We start from the raw sequence: 20,470 nt of genomic DNA, 5'->3' as shown, positions 1-20,470 counted from the left end.
CTGAAGAGAGCAATAAGTTTTGAGACAGAAGAATGTGCCAATCCTGCTATAAAAAAAGCAAATCATAAAACTTGACCAGGGGATTTTAATAATCCAACACTGCCCTAAGGGATAATGGGCTGGGAGACTTTGTCAAATCCACGTAGCTGTCTGCAAGCTGTTAAGGAGAAATCTTGGTGTTACTGTAATACATTGACAGACTTCAAATCATTATCAGTGTGTGTGACAACAGATTTTCAGGAATTTTCTTAAACCAGTGACTTCTAAATGGAGGAACTCAGGAGCCTTATAATCCTTAAACGTTTCTGCTGCTTTTCCTGTTTCCACTGTAAACAAATGTATACTAACATCTGCTGGTGGCTGAACTTGTTTCAACATGACATCTTGGCTTGCCAGGTTCAATTCAATTCAAGTTTATTTGTATAGTGCCAAATCACAGATCAATCATCTCAAGGCACTTTACAAAAAAACAAAAAAAACCCCAACAAATCCCTTATGAGCAAGCACTTGGTGAAAGTGGAGAGGAAAAACTCCCTTTAATAGAAGAAAAAACCTCCAGCAGAACCAGGCTCAGTTTGGGCGGCCATCTGCCTCGACCGGTTGGGGTGAGTGGATAGAGGAGAGAGAAAAGAACAGCAACAATAAACAACAAATAGACACTGCAGGTTGGTGGGACCAGTAACTGCACATCAGCGATATACAGCCAGAGGACCAGGGACACCTGCAGAAGGTACAGAGAGAGAGAGCAGAGAGAGAGGGAGAGAACACAAACTAGGGGAGAGAGAGAGCACAAGGTTAGTGACATTCAATGGTGGAATATACATGTGAGGGGGGAGGAGAGGAAGAGAAGGGAAGGGAGGGGAGGAGAGGGAAAGGTTAGGGTAGAGGGGCTCAGTGCACCGATGGTCCACGAGCAGTCTAGGCATATAGCAGCATAACTAAGGGATGGTTCAGAGTTGCCTGAAGCCAGCCCTAACTATATGCTTTGTCAAAGAGGAAGGTTTTAAGTCTAGCCTTAAAAGTACAGAAAGTGTCTGCCTCTTGAACCCAGACTGGGAGCTGGTTCCACAGGAGAGGAGCTTGATAGCTAAAGGCTCTGCCTCCCATTCCACTTTTGGAAACTCTGGGAACCACAAGTAAACCTGCACTCTAAAAGCGAAGTGCTCTGTTGGGATAATATGGTACGATGAGGTCTTTAAGGTATGAAGGAGCTTGATCATGAAGGGATTTGTATGTGAGAAGAAGGATTTTAAATTCTATTCTGTATTTCACAGGGAGCCAATGAAGAGAAGCTAATATAGGAGAAATATGATCTCTCTTGCTAGTTCCTGTCAGGACTCTGGCTGCAGCATTCTGGATTAACTGGAGGCTTTTTATGGAGATACTGGGACATCCAGATAGTAATGAGTTAGAGTAATCTAGCCTTGAGGCAACAAATGCATGGACTAGTTTTTCTGCATCATTTTGAGACAGGATGTTCCTAATTTTGGCAATGTTGAGCAAGTGAAAGAAGGCATTTCTAAAGACTTGTTTAAAGGGTGAGTTAAAGGACATGCCCAGGTCAAAAATAACTCCAAGGTTTTTCACAGTAGTGCTGGAGGCCAGGGCTATGCCATCTAAAGTAGCTATAATTTTAGGAAAGTATTTCTGAAGTTTTTAGATCTAAATACAATAACTTCTATTTTCTCTGAATTTAAAAGTAGAAAGTTACTGGTCATCCAGGCCTTTATGTTAGTTAAACACATTTGAAGTCTGGTTAACTGGTTTGTGTTATCAGGTTTCATAGATAGATAGATACAGCTGAGTGTCATCTGCATAGCAGTGGTAACGGAAGCATGTACAGGGTGAACAGAATCGGTCCCAGCACAGAACCTTGTGGAACTCCATAACTAACTTTTGTGCACGTGGAAGGTTCATCATGGACATGAACAAACTTGAACCTGTCCGATAAATAGGACTGGAACCATTTTATTGCTGTTCCTCTGATACCAGTCACATGCTCCAGTCTTTGTAATAGGATGTTGTGGTCAATAGTGTCAAATGCAGCTCTAGGTCTAGGAGGACAAGTATAGAAACAAGTCCATTTTCTGAGGCTAAGAGAAGATCGTTGGTGACTTTTAACAGTGCTGTTTCTGTACTATAATGTGCTCTAAATCCTGATTGAAAATCTTCAAATAGTTCATTCCTGTGTAAGTGGTCTGATAGCTGCTTAGCAACAGCTTTTTCAAGGATTTTCGAAATAAATGGTAGGTTGGATATTGGTCTATAATTAGCCAAGACTCCTGGGTCAAGACTAGGCTTTTTGAGTAAAGGTTTGATTACTGCAGTCTTAAAGGCCTGTGGTACATAGCCTGATACTAGAGATAAATTTACCAAGTCTAATAAAGATGAGTTAATTAATGGCAGGGTGTCTTTAAGCAATCTAGTCAGGATGGGGTCCAAGAGACACGTTGATTTAGATGAAGCAACTACTGATGTGAATTCAGAGAGATCTATGGGAGAGAAGCAGTCTAAACATAACTGAGGTCTTACAGATGATTCAAGAGCTACTGTAGTAGAAAATTCATTTATTGCAGGTATAGGAAGCATCTGATGAATTTTATCTCTAATAGTTGTGATTTTATTTGTAAAGAAACTCAAAGTTATCACTGCTGAGACCTAAGGGACCACTGGGCTCAACAGAGCTGTGACTTTTTGTCAGCCTGGCTTCAGTGCTGAAAAGAAACCTGGGATTGTTCTTATTTTCCTCTATTAGTGATGAATAGTATGCAGTTCTGGCTTTATGGAGAGCTTTTTTATATGTTAATAGATTGTTTTTCCAGGCTAGATAAGATTCCTCTAAATTTGTGGAACGCCACTTCCTTTCCAGCCTTCGTGATGCCTCCTTTAACCCTCTGGGGTCGACACACGCGCCGGCGCGTTTTGACGCATCTTTTTCTGATAAGGCCGAAGCAAACTTAAATTACTCCGTCAATTCTGATCGTACAGATAAAAGAAATATATCATTCAAATCTGTAAAGGGTCTAGTTTGTAAAGGGTCTTTAGACATTAATATGTTTAAAAAACACTGAAAAAAGCACAAATGTCAGGACAGGTCAAAATTTGTCCAGGCCCCAAAAACCCCCTCAGACCCCGGAGGGTTAAGGTACGAATATGTAAACTGTACCATGGAGCTAATCTCCTCTGATTCACTAACTTCTTTTTCAGAGGGGCCACAGTATCAAGTTTTTCACACAGTGAGGCTACAGCACTGTCAACAATATGATCAATTTGGTAACGAATGGGATTGAGGCAGCTGCCCTCCACTGTGTTGGCACATGGCATAGATGTACATAAAGATGGAATCATTTTCTTAAATTTATTAACAGCATTTTCAGATAAGCATCTATTGTAGTGGAATTTTCTTCCAAACGCTGTATGATCCATCATCTTAAATTCAAAAGTTATTAAAGAATGATCTGACAAAACAGGATTTTGGGGAAAAACTATTAGATGTTCAATTTTGATGCCATAGGTCAGAACAAGGTCAAGAGTGTGATTGAAACAGTGGGAGGGTTTATTAACATTTTGAGTGAAACCAGTTGACTTTAATATTGAATTAACCTGTTAGTCTTACCCCAGAGCGGATCCGCTCCGATTTTTGTATGTCCAGATATGCCTCAAAAGATTGTCGGAAAATGTGTATACAGTCTAAAAAATTTTATGTCTAATAAAACCTTAAAGTCTCACGATTCAAATGACATAAAGCAATTTTGGATTGAATAATCACAGCGACTACAGTTTCTTAATATTTAAACAAAAGTACAAATACAGTACAATACGCTGTTCCTTACATTTCTGTCGCATTAGTTCATATGTGTACTCAAATATAGAGTGTCGCATATCTTTTTGTTCGTTAGAATCCATAGAACAAATTGCACCCATGTTTTAGTTCAAAAAGAAGTAATATTGTACAGTAAATCCATGAATCCATCGTCCTCCTCATAATAAGCCGTAAACCGCTTCGATTTACGGCTGTTTTGTCAGTTTATTCAATAAAGTTTTGACAAGTTTCTGTGAATCACATGATGCCTCAATCAAACGTGTTGTTACGTTTCACAGCGTAACTAACGGTAAAACCAATAGAATTCACATCCTCAGAGAAAATCCCAGTCAGGGGGCATAGTCTAACTTCGATTGACAGGAGAATTAGCCAGTCAAATTGTTCGTGAATGGTGACAGACGCATCTTGTAGCCAATGATGAGACCTTTAAACCGACATACGGGAAGTCGTGCCAGATGGTGCAACAGTGAGCTTTAACGCAGCCCCTCCTTACTGTAAATGTTGCCTAGACAACACTGGGCAGGCAGCGCTCGACGCTAGAGGGGGAGGGGAGTCATGTTTCACATTTTACAGCGCGCCGATAGAAAACTGGGACGCTTTTGCTTCAAACGGCACAGAGGCCGTCAATATAACTCTTAAAATGTAAGAACAACAGCTAGTTTAATTTAGCTATGTGTTTTTCAGCCATTTGCAAAAAAGGGGGCGGGGTAGACAACAGGCAGAGCCTATTATTTTCAATGTTGAATGTGTCATGTGTCGGGGTTATAGTTAAAGTTCGGACCAATAATTGCACCCACTACTGGAACTCAGGTTCCAAGGACACTTTATTTAAACAAAAACCAAAAGGGACAAGACAAGAATACAGGGCTAGGCAGGGAAAAGGTGAAGACGGGAAACACGGGACTCTAAACAAGGGACAAGGCACATGAGCTAAAGGGACAGGACATGAGGGTCTGGGTCACACACACTCGGGGACACACCAGATCACAGAGAGACATGGACATGAATGACAGGGAACAAAAACATGAGGGTCTGGGTCACTCACACATTAGGGGACACACCAGACCACAAGAAACGTTAACAACGGGAACCAGGCATGAACATGAACACAGACACAGGGGAACAGGGCATGACAGTCTGGGTCACACACACGATGGGGGACGAACCAGACTAAAGGAAACATGAACAACAGGGGAACAAGGCATGAAGGTCTGGGTCACACACACGGGGAGACTCACCAGACCACAGGGAAACACGGACAGGAATACAGGGGAATCAAGGCTTGATAAAGACATGAACAAGGGAATTAAACAGGACAAGAACACACGGGTTGGACAACATGAACTGGGGAACGAGACAAGACTACTAGGGGGAACAAGGAAGTATGACCATAAGACAAGGGGAAGGGATTCAGGAAAACACATGCTAGGGAAAATGACTACATAACTTGATTTAACAGAAAGGTAGTCCATGAACAAAAAATCCAAAAGGAAAGTCCAGACATGGGAAAACAAAAGGCAAAAACAAACTTGGAAAACAAACGGCAGTTCTTGGCAGGGCTTGGCAGGGCTTGGCAGGGCTTGGCAGGGCTTGGCAGGGCTAGGTAGTACTGGGCAGTGCTGAGCAGGAATGAAATCAGATAACCTGGCAAAGACTGTGGCTGAGAAGGGAGTATATAAACCAAAGGAACAAAACAAGGCACAGGTGAAACTGATAACTAATTAGGTCAAAGTAAAGAGAAACAGAACCAAACAAAACCAGATCCGTCATGATCCTTCAAAATAAAAATACAAAACAGGAAACGCAAAATACGGATCATGACAGAATGTTGAATGTTAAAATCTCCCACTATAAAAACTTTATCTGAACTAAGCACTAAATCAGACAGGAAGTCTGAAAATTCAGTTAAAAACTGAGTAACGGACAGGTGGACAGTCCACAATGACAAGTAGAACTGATTTTTGTGTTTTCCAATTTGGATGTGAGAGACTAAGAGTGAGACTCTCAAATGAGTTATAACTGTTCTGAGGATGAAAGTTTAATAATAAGTTTGAGTGGAAGGATTGCAGCTACTCCTACACCTCGACCTGTGCTTCAAGGAACATGATAATTTTTATGACTGAGGGGGGTTGATTCATTCAGACTGACATATTCATCCTGCTGCAGCCAGGATTCAGTAAGACAAAGTCAATTTGGTGATCAGTTATCAAATCATTTGCTAACAGAGATTTAGATGAAAGAGACCTGATATTTAATAATCCACATCTGACTGTTCTGTTTTTCTGTTCAATAAGAGGAGTGGTCTTAATTTTTATTAGGTTTTCATGAATAACTCCTCTTCTGTTAACTTCTGATTTATTTGATTTATATGTTCGAGGGGCAGACACAATCTCGATGTGGTTTGAGAGGGGCGGCGGCTCTAAGGAAACTGCAAGGTTAAATGTAGATTTGATTTTGATTCTTCATTAATATACAATGTTTGAACTATTAGTTATAGACACTCGTGTCACTGTTTTGTAAAAGCATCACCAACTGGCCACCATAAACTTGTCTATTTAAGATTTTATGCTTGAGCTTTGAGCTTCATAGCCCTGAAGCTGTACCCATCACTGTGTGCTGCCCACACAAACACAGAGGTGCAGGTTAGGAATAACATTTTGCTTCAAAAGTGTTAAAAAAGTTCTTCCAGTAGCTTTTCTACCTGTCTTGTGCTGTGATAAGGTAGGAGTCAGAAGCACTCGCACTCGGGCGGCGGAGCAGTGAATCATGCTCTAAGATAAAAGGAGAAAAAGGGCATAGTGAATCATCCATCAGATGCTGGGCAGTGACTTTCCATTTAGCTCTGTGTCTCTAGGCTGAACCACACACAATTAGCACTGTAACACCCCCACAGAATCCCTCAAGAATAACATATGAATCACTGGAAACAGTGAAAGGAATTGTTTTGTGATTACTGTCAATCAGCATCTCGTGCCTGCCACCCCTCCTTGACTGCCACACTACTGTGGTGAGGAACTTTAAGACTTATTGCCAATCCAAACAAAATGCACATTACAGTACATCAAACATTGGACTCATACTGTAGTTTTGTGCAAAATAAAAAGGACCATTTGAGCTAATGTACTGTAAGACTCTATTGGATTTTTTTTTCTGTTTGTTCTTTGCTTGTATAAGGCAGCTACACTATCCTGCAAATCAGATCTCAGAAGCTAAACAGGGCTGGCCCTGGTTAGTACTTGGTAGGAGACCTCTATGGAAGATCAGGGGCTGTTAGACTTAGTGTTAGTCCCAAGTAAATGAGAGGGTTGAGTCAGAAAGGGCATCAAGCATAAAACTTGTGCCTAATCCATCATAATCAACTGATCCATTGTGGCGACCCCTTATGGAAGCTGTCAAAAGAAAAAAAATAAAAGTTCTTTGCCGGTATAAGCAGTCATTGTAGAATTCCTTAAAGAGTTGTGTCACGTCTCATGCAGAGCAGATGGTGAGGTCGCCATTTCCTGAGATGATGTCACCTATTCACTTAATCTCTACATCTGTTTACTTCATTAAAGGCATTTGCTGCTCAGCTGGTTTTGCAGTGGCTGGTCAGCTGGAGGCTAAACCCACATATCCTCCTGTCCTCTTTGATTGATAATTATAAGCCCAACTGATGGACTATCTGGAGTCAAAACCATGCATTTGACTTTCTAATTTGCCCTCTAGATCTGTATTCATCTACACAGGCCTCCTTCTGCGTCCTTTCATCTTCTCATTCTTCCTTTTTTATTTTTTATTTTAAATGTTGTCTTTTATTTGATCTTTCCTGTGCCATTTTATGTAAATGGACAGCTTATAATGAAAGCAGTGAGAGCTAAAAGGCTTTTCTAAATAGGCTTCGTTTTAAAAAAACCTTTCTCACAGGGAAACATCACTGTTCTTCTAACACTGTTGAGCAACACTGTTCTTCTGAATATGTCAATTTAGATGGAGTTTGCAATGAGGTTTAAATGTGATCTCACCTGTTGCTTTTTGTGCTAAAGAATTAGATGTAATAATCTAGAGAGACTGATCACAAAGCTTCCTCTAACAGGCCTATGTGAATTTGGTGGGCTAAGGCTAAATGCATGTTGTGAAAAACAGAAGACTGTATAATCCGCTGTTGCTCACATAGCACTTCTGCCCTCCCCTGCCAGTTTGAATATTGTCATCTCACCAAGCCCCTAAAATCCTTATTGAATTGTCTGCCATCTCATTTGTCTTCTATCTAATAATCCTGCCTCTTGCTGGGTATGTGGCTGTGGGGCTGGAGCCCAGTGATCCCCACATCTTTACAAGGTAATCAGCATGGACAGGAATGACTTTGAGTGGGCTAATCTTTATTCCCTGGTTAAGATGCTTACATGATGAAATATGCTAATGCTGGAGCAATGTTGGTTTAAGCAATCTTGTATGATATGATTATTATTTTTAAATTAAATCATATGCATTACAGTAGATGTAATAAATATAATCTGGGTTCATGTAGTCATAGAAAACATGGAAGATGTCATCTAATAAAAATTGTGTTATCCAAGCCAGAAAAGTCATATTCAAAAGGTTTTGGAGATTCATAGGAAATGGTGTCCTAAACGCTGTGAGACTGTTTAATGGTTATCAGTTTAAATGTGAGCTGTGTGCAATATGTTTTCAATCCACTGTAATGTCATAACAGACAAGTATACTCATCTAAGGCTTCAGAAGTCGATATCATGCTTGGAGTGCTGTCCATTGGAGATATGACCCAGAGGAGTGGTGAGCATGTGTAAAGTTATAGAACCAGTTTTGTCTGTAGCACAAATGTCTACGCAATATCTGAAACGTAGCAGAACACAGAAGTTCATCCTTCTACTTGTGAGTTGTTTTGAAGGGATCATAGAACAACTATTATACTGATGGCTGTGTTGCATTGTGGATGGAAAGGGATTTTCACTTTCCTGTTGAGTGCTAAATTAAATGGCTTTTATGAAGAACCATTAAGCACTGGCTTAGGATCATAGTTATTATAGTGATGTGATAGGTATGATCAGTCAGATGTCATGTACAGACATAGTGACAGTGAGAGAACATCATTGCCATGCAGACGTCAACACCAGAATGTTGTTTTAAGCATCGTCATTGTTATGTCAGCACTGAGGCAGGCGGACCCAAATGGACAACTGAACTGAAATGAGGCTTAGATAATTCTTTAATAATAAGGCAAAGGTGTCCGTAATAGGCAACACGTAGTCAGAAAACAGACAGAGAGTATAAACCATCAAAGCAGTCCAAAAACAGCAAAGGTATCCAAAACGTTAGACGGGCGAATATCCAAGGACGTAGCAAGATCCTACACTGAGGACTTGACATGTCTTAATTCCTGACAGTCATTGCCTCCTCCCTCTGAGTTCATGTTTCCTATGTTTGTTTTATCAGTTGTTTGTGCTGTGCCCAACAATGGATCCACCAAAAGACATTTCCTATGTCTTCTTAGGACATGAAAAGATGGTTAACAAGAACATATAATTCCTGCAAAATAGCTGTTTGATTTTCATTGCATTATAGAAGGAAACACTCTTTTTAAGATGAAAATAAATTATGGATACGTTTGTTTATTATTCTAATCATAAAACTGAACATTACTGGCAACTTGGATTGCATAGGAATGCACTAAATGCAATCCTCAAAACAAACTGCAGCAGACACCCTTTTGTTACTCTTCATATCCTAATACAGTTTCCTTCCTCCTTTGTTTCTTCTCCAGGATCACGTTTTGCCACCTTCCCTTTCAGAGTAAATGGCTGTACGTGGGAACGGAGCGTGGAAACACACACATCGTAAACATTGAGTCCTTCATTTTGTCTGGATACGTCATTATGTGGAACAAGGCCATAGAACTGTGAGTAGCTAATGCTCCAGACGCTGGAGATTACAATTATACATTGATAATGTTCATGCTATTATGATGACACTGATGATAATGATGATGGTGGTGGTGTAGTGGCAATGGGTCAGGCAGTTTTAGAAAATTTACTAGTAAAGTTTTTCAGATGAACCTTCTGTATAAATGTTCATTAGTCAGGTGTTTGTCGGGATGGTGAGAAGAGAACACCACATGGATTTCTTTGTTATAGCTGTATCTTTGGGTGACAATGTGAATTGTGATTTTGCATTAATTCCTAAAATAATCTGGCTGCCTCCCTTTCTCCACTTCAAATAACCTATATGCAGATACACATGTACACAATGAAATATATATAGTAAAATTTTGGGTTTTGTGCTCCTAATGTTAAGATGGGCCTATTTCAAATGTCTGTTCATGTGTTAAACTTCAGCTGCTGTACGTTAAAGTAAACAAACTGACCCTGCTTTGACTTAGATTGGACCTTGCTATATTAAATGTTATGGTTTTCTAGCTGTTTCCTCCGGAAAACATTTGGGCATAAGAATACACAGTGTATAACATTTGGGCTTATTATTACTTGCCAGTTTACAGAAGCCTAATTTGTTGACGTGCGTAGCTGACATATGCTGCAGACTGACAATTAAAAGCAACATCAAGGACACAAGTGGCACTCAGTGGAATTGTATGCCCGTTTGTTTCTCTTGGTTTCACCCACCTACGCGCTGTTCCTGTGGCGTTACCCTGACAAGTCCCCTGCTGCAGTGTCAGTCACAAGTCACTCTCATACCAAGCCATCTTGTTTCTTTGTGACAGCCCAAACTATAGTGAGTAGTCACAACAGTGATGTGTATGTGTGGGAGGACTGCCTGCCAATCATTGCTAAAGTCTCGAAGTCTGTGGCAATAGTTGAGATTTTAACAGGATATCTGGATTGTTCATCTCATGCTGCAACAGGGACTTTACATTTTTCTTGGTATTGTGTCAGAACTTGTCTAAAGTCTAAAACTGAAAGAAATTTGTTGTGATGTGTCAGTATTTGTACTTTGTTCATCATGTAATGGCTTTATAAGAAAACGTGATTGACAATATCATTAAAGAGTCTCCAACAGTGGTGTCTCCAAGAAGAAGAAAAAAGACATCCCCAGCAATGTGATATGATATTATTACATATTTATGAAATATGTTATCAGTCAAAAGGTTGGTCACAATTCAGGTTTTTTTTTTCTATCATTTTTCATGCTGTGATTAGCTCTATGAATATGTTGTTCCTTTACAGGAGGACTCCTGTCCATTTTTCTGACTATTTATATAGTCATGAACTATTACCATAGTCTTTCCTTAGTACACTGAACATGCACTCTGCTGTACTGTAGGTCAACACCAAAGGTCCTTGGCCATCTTTTTATCCACAATCTTCAGGAATTGATTCTTTATTATCCAGTTGGTTTCTCCTGACTTTTCAGTCTTCACCAGTGGAAATCTCTTTTACTGCAACTAACACAGGTAGCTTTGTTGGCTTGTTTTTCACAATGGGTGTGATGTGTGCAGCAGTTACTAAAGCAGCTGGTACAGCCAATGTGCTTTCTGCAGCTTTCTGTACTCTGGCAAACTCTCCTTCTCTTACCTCAAGGTGGCTGTTAACAACTTTTAGCTCTTTAATTCAGTTTGAGAGCTAATGTTTCTTTGCCTGAAGTCTCCATGGCTCCTACACTGAAAGCTTTGACATCCTCCTTGATTAGCTGCTCCTGAAGCATTAGCTGCACTTCATAAGCTTCACAGTTAATACAGTTGCATATGTATATCCACAGGCTTTTTCAGTTTTCTCAAATACAGCTATCACTTCAGCTAGCCCATAGTTTGTCCAGATGTGGGCTTTTCAACTTGACCTTGTCAAAGTCAGCCTCCTGCTGATCCCCACCATCAGCTTTGATTTTTTTTTTTTTGCCTGCCAGTAGACCAGTGTCATGATTGTCAGTGGCTTCTCTGACCCTCCTTGTGCCAGCAGAGAGATTTGTAAACTCCTCTCTGAGTTATGAGTGTCACTCCTTGCCCTCCTGATGAGATAGACAAAGAGCTAATTTATGAAGCAGGCCATCTGTTATTTTTTATACAATGTTTTTCCAAATGCTTTGTTTGCCATCTTGCTCCAAAGGATACACAAGGTTTGATTATTATATATTTGTATATTTCCTCAGTAGTCAATTTATCCCCCCTGCATTGACAGGATTTGTCTACTGGACCGCCTGAAGCTTTTAATCTTCACGGCAACAGTGCCAAGCTGTCAACTGTCAAGTTTGATGAGATTTTCAGCCTGCACGCCTGCCAAAACTTGAAACAGGCCCAATAGGAGAAGCACAGACTCAACTCCATTTCCAAATTTCTAGCTTGTTTATTTAAGCTTTCTTCAATAAAGTGGTAGTAGAAACAGTAGACTGAAAACATTACAAAAAGACAAACAGCATACAGTATTTTTTTGGATTGTATTATCACTTACTCTCTAACAAAAGAAAGCGTTTCTAGTTTATTGCTCCCTTTTCATTAATAAACACACATTTACAGTAAAAAGCCAAAAATAAATTCACCCGCCTCAAACCAACTACACTTCAAATTGACATAAAACAGTCCAGTATGTGTCTTAGAAGTCTGTGACACCAGTTTTAGCTCCAACCACATGAATGTACCAATTTATACACAAAACATACACTCATTAAAATAACCTGCAAAGCCGGTCCCCCTTTGGGTTCTTCCTCTTGTAGTCTTTTTAATCCAAAACACATTTTGACAAGGAAACAGACTTTGACAAAACACTGGAAATTCTGCTCATGCTGTCTATGGAAACTTCCTGCTAGCATTGCCTAGTAACCCCAGGCATTTAATCATCTTCATTTCCTCTTCATTCCTGCTTTTTTTTCTTTCCATTTTCTGTTTTTGTGTTCTTGGAAATTATAGTTTTGCCCTTTTGACCTATTTCAGTATTGGGTTATGATTATGATGAGTTTGCCCTGACAGTACATTTCTTGCTGTTATACAGTGGGTTACATATCTGTTAACTGAAAACAGCTCTATGTCATGAAACTTAAGAGATTGCCAGTTGTGTACATAGCAGTCATCAAGACAAGCAGATGTAAATAGAGAATTTAAATGTATTGAACATGAAGGTTTATTATGTCAATTAATGTGTAATACAGGGTATCAGTCTACAATCTCCTCACCCACACCAACTATCCTCATGTCCTCCTTCACTACATCCAAGAACCTCTTCTTTGGTCTTCCTCTAGGCCTCCTTCCTGGCAGCTCTAACCTCAGCATCCTTTTACCAATGTCTTCACTGTCCCTCCTCTGAACATGTCCAAACCATCTCAGTCTGGCTTCCCTGGCTTTTTCTCCAAAACATCTAACATGAGCTGTCCCTCTGATGTCCTCATTCCTGATCCTATCCATCCTCGTCACTCCCAGAGAGAACCTCAACATCTTCAGCTCTGCTACCTCCAGCTCTGCCTCCTGTCTTTTTCTCAGTGCCACTGTCTCTAAACCAGACAACATTGCTGGTCTCACCACTGTCTTGTCCACCTTTCCTTTCATTCTTGCTGACACTCTTTTGTCACACATCACACCTGACACTTTCCTCCACCCGTTCCAACCTGCTTGCAAACGTCTCTTCACTTCTTTTCCACACTCTCCGTTGCTCTGGACTGTTGATCCTAGGTACTTAAAATCCTCCACCTTCTTCACCTCTACTCCCTGTAACCTCACCGTTCTACTTGAGTCCCTCTCATTTACACACATGTACTCTGTTTTACTGCGGCTAACCTTCATTCCTCTACTTTGCAGAGCAAACCTCCACCTCTCTAGATTTTTCCTTCACCTGCTCCCTGCTCTCACTACAGATGACAATGTCATCTGCAAACATCATGGTCCACGGAGATTCCTGTCTAACCTCATCTGTCAGTCTGTCCATCACCACAGCAAACAAGAAGGGGCTCAAAGCTGATCCTTGGTGCTGTCCCACCTCCACCTTGAACTCCTCTGTCACCCCTACAGCACACCTCACCACTGTCTTACAGCTCTCATACATGTCCTGCACCACTCGAACATACTTCTCTGCCACTCCAGACTTCCTCATACAAAACAGCTCTTCTCTGGGCACCCTGTCATATGCTTTTTCCAAATCTACAAAGACACAATGCAGCTCCTTCTGGCCTTCTCTGTACTTCTCCATCAGCATTCTCAAAGAAAATATTGCATCTGTGGTTCTCTTTCTTGGCAACCATACTGCTGCTCACAAATGCTCACTTCTGACCTCAACCTAGCCTCCACTACTCTTTCCCATACCTTCATTGTGTGACTCATCAGCTTTATTCCACTGTAGTTGCAGTAACTCTGCACGACAAAGTCCCTACATTCAAAGTCCCTACTCTAAGTCCTACAGTCCTGCCCTTCCTCTCCTCTTTTTGCCTTTGAACATGCCTTCCTCCTCTCCTTCTTCGACCAACAGTAGTCCAATTTCTACTGGCACCCTGTAGGTCAACAGCACCAGTGGCGGTCATTGTTAACCCAGGCCGCGACTGATCTGGTATGGAAGTCCTATTTGTGATTCGTATGTTTGATTTGGCTTAAATTTTATGTCGGATGCCCTTCCTGACACAACCCTCTGCATTTACCCAAACTTGAGGGAGAAATGATCTGAGAAATGAGCTGAATTAACAAATAAAACATTCTAACAGTCTAACAGCAGGTTGTTTGCAGTGGTGAAAAAGAAATTTTGAAATTCATTTATGTTCTGTGTTTAAGTCTGAGCTCTAAACACAGCCTAGGAGGAAGCTCTAGTAATTATGGAGACCAACTGAAATTAGTGTGAGACAACCAGCCACAGGTTACTTGCTTGTCCTCCGGTTTACTGAGGCTCGGTCCATTCCACTGTGGGCTGGTCCGACTGCAGTCTGCCGGCGGGTTTCTAGGAGAGAGCAGGCATTCCCCGGGGTCATGGGGTGCAGACCTGAGTCCATTCATCACCTTTCCTTGCTCTCCTTCTGACCACTGCAGGGTTGTCTCATGGAGTTGGTTGATGTGAGATGGTCAGCTGTAGGACAGCCACATGCAAGGAGGATGTCTTCGTTCCTCCACTGGGCAGTAAAAGCAGTCTCTACCACATCGTCTCAGGGAGAGAGAGGGTTTCGATGAATCTTGACATCTCTTAACTTTCTTTGAATCTGTCTGGAACTCTGTACATTTCTGTTCAGAAATTTGTTCTGGAATTCTCTCAAGCCATTCTATTCTTTTCTTCTTTTCAGTTCAGTTCAGTTCATTTTCTTCAGGGTGTTCCAGAGTTCCATTCTTTCAGAGTTCTCAGGGTGTGTCTGTCTGTGTATTGTCCTTTTGTGTCTTTTCTTGTCTTGCTTGGCATGATGTGATTGGTCCAGGAAGTCCTGCATCCTTGCTGGTGATTGGTTTAAATCTCGCTGGTCATGTGTGAATCAAGAGAGTAACTTAATGTGTTGTAAGTTTTAAGAATGTTTTTCTAAGATGGGAACAATAATTTCTTTTTCCACCCAGCAAAGTTTAATAAGGACCAGTTGATAAGTCATTGTATAGGTTTCAGGTCTTGAAGGTCTTCAGGCCTGTGAAGGGAGTAGTTTCAAATTTACAACAAGATGTAAATCACCAAAAAAAGGGGGTTTTCTTTGTGAAGAGCCAGTGATCTGCTCTTTATCAAATGGAGTCTTGAAAGAGTGCTTATCGGAGAGCCTGTACCATCCCCTGTTGGTTACCTTAGTGGGTCACAAAGAGTTTCATAGCCATATATTGTCAGAGGGATATCACTCCTCACTTTCAATCAGGAATGTGACGATATTCTGCTGCTTTAGGTCTGCTACATAAACAACAAAACATTTACTGCATTTAACGAGATACTGTAATTGCATATATGCTGTCTCAGTGTTTGTCTTCATTATTAATCTATTTTGTAGAAACAAAGGAAAATCATTAAATGAGAAGGTGTTTACAACCATTTTGTTGATACCATATAACAATAATCATTATTGTAAAATAAGATTTACAGGCCACATAAAGCTTTCTAGTACATTGAATTACTAATGAATATGTCCAAATCATTCCTTATTTATCATATAGTGCACTTTATTGATCCTATGCCATTGTGTTTCAGTTTTGAGTGGCAAATGGAACAAAAAAGTTTTAATGGCACCACTATTCCCTTATTTGCCATTGATATTTGGAAACCTGTGTCACACTTTAATAACTCAACTAACCAACTGATGAAATAATGCATGAGGGTTCAAAACTAAATAGCATTTGGATTCTGTGTAATCACATTTCAGACAAAAAAGGCATACACATTTGCAAAAGTGCATAGAGGGGGCATAGCACACAGCCGTCTGAACAACAGATTTTTGTAGATAGTTTATATTATGTTTTGTTTGAGAATACATAATGTATTCACTGTTTCTGTTTCTAAAATAAAGTTCATGAGAAGTTGAACTAGTGGAAAACTGAATCTTGGTAATTTTTGCAGGGTTTGTTTGTGTGACACCCATTCACAGATGCATTAATTTAATACACACCAAAATATATATTACAGCACATTCTTTCATTTTGGATAAAGAATGGATAGTCTACAGTATGTAGATTGAACAAAAATGACCCTGTCATGAGTGATATTTATATTAAACAATTACTAGACAACTCAACAAGTAAGATACATGTAAAAAAGATCAACCCTATGCCTGTTCCATAGCTGATGGTGAGGAAGTTACATATGTGGTCTCTACACAGCTAGGCTGCACTTTTCATATCATTCCCCTGTATTCCCAGGGTTGGCACACTTGGTAATACTCTAGCACAAACTAGCTAGACATAATCATATTAAATATTGTGTATATTCATAAAATCCACCTAGCAGTATGCTCTCTTGAAAATAATCTGTTACAGCAACAGTTCATCTGGGGCCATTGTTCCCATGCAGAAGAGCCAGGCTCTCATTGAAATTCAAATAGGTTTGCAACATATTTAATGCACAATTTAATCTTCAGGAGATTCATTCCACAGTGAGATACAGAAAATGAGATGCAGTGCACACCCTGTTGCAGTTCATAGAGCCCTCTGATGAACAGAAGTGTTTACGTCTGGCAACATGTCAGTCCTAATCAATGCTGGCATGTTTGGCCATTTCTGCTTTTACAATTGTGAAATGAGCAAGTAATCTTAAAATGCAAGTATGGGCTACAGAAATATGTGACAACAGAAATGCAGGGCAACAGCAGTCCTGTCTCCTATTATAATAATAATATGCAAAAACATTTGGAGAGAAATTAAATGTTGCCTGCATTTATGTTTTGCAGGTGTTTTATAATCATACATTTTTTATGAATCTGCAAGACATTCGCAGACATCATATTACATTTGTTTTGTTACAATATTACTACACTTGGGGCATGATACGTATTTTTTATAGTTAAGGTTATGAAAAAGGGGGAAAGGTCATTGACTTGGTTTATATAGCTAAAATCAATATTGAATGAAATCACAAGCATTATTATATGGTTATTTAGAATCTATTAACACTATAAAGTAACCTAACTTTGTCTAGTTATCACATTTACATGATGATTTTGATTTTTAGTGATCAGATGTGTGTTTGTCCTCCTTTTCTTCAATGAATCATGGTTTTGTACTTTCCCTCTCAGAATAGGATAGGTTCAATTTGAGTAAAAACTGAAATAAACTTGATTAATTTTTCATTTTAGTACGTTAATCCATCCATTTTATGCAGCTTATCTGGCTCCAATTAAGTTAAGGCAGTTGGAATTATTGCCATATATTGCTAGGTACTATGGAAAAATTGGACTATAACAATAAATAATTCTAGGTTATATTTTCTGTTCTGGTTTTCAATCAGTTTTATTTCACTTTAGCCAGTTTGACAGTAAATTGCAGTCTATGGTATATTAAAATGTCTTACAACGTCTTGAAGTTGATGAACCCTGCAGAAACTCTGATGTATAGCCTCACAGCTTTTCAGAATATATTGCTGTTTCCATTCATCAGTGTATTCATTTCTTATTAAAACATTTCGATTTGCTTTGTGTGCATTTCAAAGACTGGCCTTGTTAGCTGAAAGACAAACTTTAACAGGAGTCACAAAGTTAGTCGGTAATAAACATAATTCAGATATTTGTCTCCACAGTGTGAAGTCTTTCTTCAGCCTTAGCAAATAACCTTCCACATATAATAGCCAGTCTTTGCTCTTAGCCACATGCAGCTGTATCCAAAATTCAATGACTGCTGTAAGGTTTTTTCTTTCCAACTACTTAATAACATGTTTTTACACTAAAAAAGGGACCAAAATTACTTAGTGATAGCCGGTCCTCACTTTTTCAAGCTCCTGTTTAAGACTTTGTTGTGATGTTTAAGGTTAGGGTACGGGTCTATGTATTATGTTGATGAATGTCCTCACAAAGATAGAAGTATAAGTGTGTGAGTGTGTGTGTGTGATTGTGTGATTGTGTAGCACTGATTTGTTGATGTTCAACAAAAGCTATGGTGTCTTAAGTGCATATGTGTGTACTGTGTGTCAGATTAATGTGATATTTGTTCTGAATTGTTTGTGTATCAAGATTAGCTTCCCCTTCATTGTGGCACCTCAGTGATTGCACAGTAATTGTGAATTGTGGATAGTTTGTTAATATTTGGCTTATTACTACTTAAACATCTGAATCAAAATGTTTTGAGAACTTGCTCTGGTTTGATGTTTTTAGGGCCTCCAGCAGCAGGCATGACTAAATTTGTATATGTCAGTAACACGTTACCTCAGTTTCCCAGATCAGCCCACGTCTCAGCCACTGCACTAAAATATTAACATTGTAGTTCAACTTTCTGTAAGTTCAGTGGTGACCAATTGGTCCCCAGTGGTGGGCTCAGGATTGCAATGGACAATGGCATTAAAATGAGTTCTGTGTTTGTCTAATTTGTCATAATCCCTTGACAGATGACATAGCTCTATGGGTTCAGTATGGAAACATATTCTTTGTCTCATCTTCTCCAAACAAAATAGACAAACTGTAGTTAAATTACATTATGCAGGATGGCAAATTTTCAGAATTCATCCATATATATGTTATATTGATGCATGAATATGTACAGCATCATGCTACAGCTGGTAAAGGTGAAGCAAATTTAACCAATAATTCAATTTCATTTTTGTTAATCATGTTTGCCAATTCATGCTGAAAGTAGGTGAGGTAAAGAAATACTCAAAGAAAATGCAAGTAAACAAATTAAGTAATGTATTCATGCATAATATAAGGTGATGTTAAAATCTTGAGTAAGAATTAGGATTGACTTAACATAATATCAAAAACGCAGGGCAGCTGTTGAGTTTCAAGAGTACAGTGAAGTGGAGCTCACTGTGCAGCTCTTAACACCTAATTTCTCTAATGCCATACAGATATTTCAAATGAATTCACTGTGAAAAAGATATTGCAAGCTGTAATTTTTGCATCACCACTGAAGGAAAAATATTTAACAGCCAACCTGCTGGGCCTGTACATTTATAAATATTAAATGTAAATCTTCCATGTAGGACCTGTAAATAGCCTCATATGCTAATATAGCCTATACAGCAGGGGTCTCCAGTTCCAGTCCCCGAGGGCCAATGTCCTGCTTGTTTTCCAACTGTTGCTGTCCTACCCACTGCTGACTACCTGGATCAGGTTTGTTGAGCCAATCAGAAACTGCAAGGACAGGGATAGTTGGAAAAGCAGCAGGATAGTAGCGCTCGAGGACTGGAGTTGGAGACCCCTGCTATACAGTATGCTTGTGGTCTGGACATCCATCTGTATATGTATAACTGCAAAATGTCTTCATGCTTCATGCTGTCCTTCATCACAGATCAACTAAAACTCATCCAGGACCTGTGGTTCATTTGAGCGACAGCCCAAAGGATGAAGGCAAGGTGAGTAGACAAAGGAAACAAAAGCATCACCTCCTTTTTTTCCTCTAGCACAAACTCCTAACATTAGTACAATCAGCACCACCTAGGCACTCTCCTGTTTCTCATTTATTTGCCTCTAGTTGAATCTCTGTCTTTATTTATTTCAGTCCTACATTTGTTCCCCAGCACCCCTCTGCCTTTGCTGTTTAACCATTTCTGTCTTCCTACCTGTTTTCTGTCTTTATATCTACTATTTTTTCCTGCCCACCTAATTGCTCACCTCTCTCTCAGCATGGCTTTTTTTTTCTTTCCTCGCTAAAAGAAAAATTCTCTTTCCAGCATCTCTACTATTGTCGCTCTCACATCCATTTCCTCTGCCCCTTGGCTTTTCACATACACAAAAGAAAAGAGGTGTGAGAGTCCTGTAGGTAATATCCTTTGAGGGGAGTTGAGTTTTTCAGTGTCAGGCAGCAATCAAATTGGTAGGAAACGTGGCAGGCGGAGGTTGTGCTGTGAAAGAGAGGTCACTGAGGAGCATATTGATTTTCCCAATGGATTTTTGTTGCCTCTGGGTCAAACTGGATTTGACAAGTTGTGAAGAAATAAAAATGAGATGCAAGCTTACAGCTCCTGTGAAACAGTGCCGTCAGTCAATGCTGTGTAAAGCATTTCAGAAAATGACTTTGAGGCATTAATTTTAGAGTAGAAACTTTACTTTTCAAATGCAATGACCAGGATGCAAATAGAGAGGGCAGGAGATCATATACGCAATCGTGTTTCTCCATGCTTTTTATGCTTT

The 20,470-nt window shown here is 39.7% G+C and overlaps 1 protein-coding gene across 2 annotated transcripts in view; it reads left to right on the top strand.

Moving 5' to 3' along the window:
* stxbp5l (syntaxin binding protein 5L) overlaps window positions 1-20,470 on the top strand; it is a 119,087-nt gene that overhangs the window by 55,303 nt on the left and 43,314 nt on the right. For both annotated transcript variants that reach the window (XM_026295727.1, XM_026295726.1), the window contains exons 5-6: window positions 9,585-9,719; window positions 19,629-19,692. In XM_026295727.1, coding sequence (XP_026151512.1) covers window positions 9,585-9,719; window positions 19,629-19,692 — 199 coding nt within the window. The remainder of the gene's footprint in view (window positions 1-9,584; window positions 9,720-19,628; window positions 19,693-20,470) is intronic.

Source organism: Mastacembelus armatus, chromosome 21 (assembly GCF_900324485.2).
Source record: "Mastacembelus armatus chromosome 21, fMasArm1.2, whole genome shotgun sequence".
Classification (NCBI taxonomy): domain Eukaryota; kingdom Metazoa; phylum Chordata; class Actinopteri; order Synbranchiformes; family Mastacembelidae; genus Mastacembelus; species Mastacembelus armatus.
Note: the sequence above shows the minus strand (reverse complement) of the source record. Positions and strands in the feature narration are given on the sequence as shown.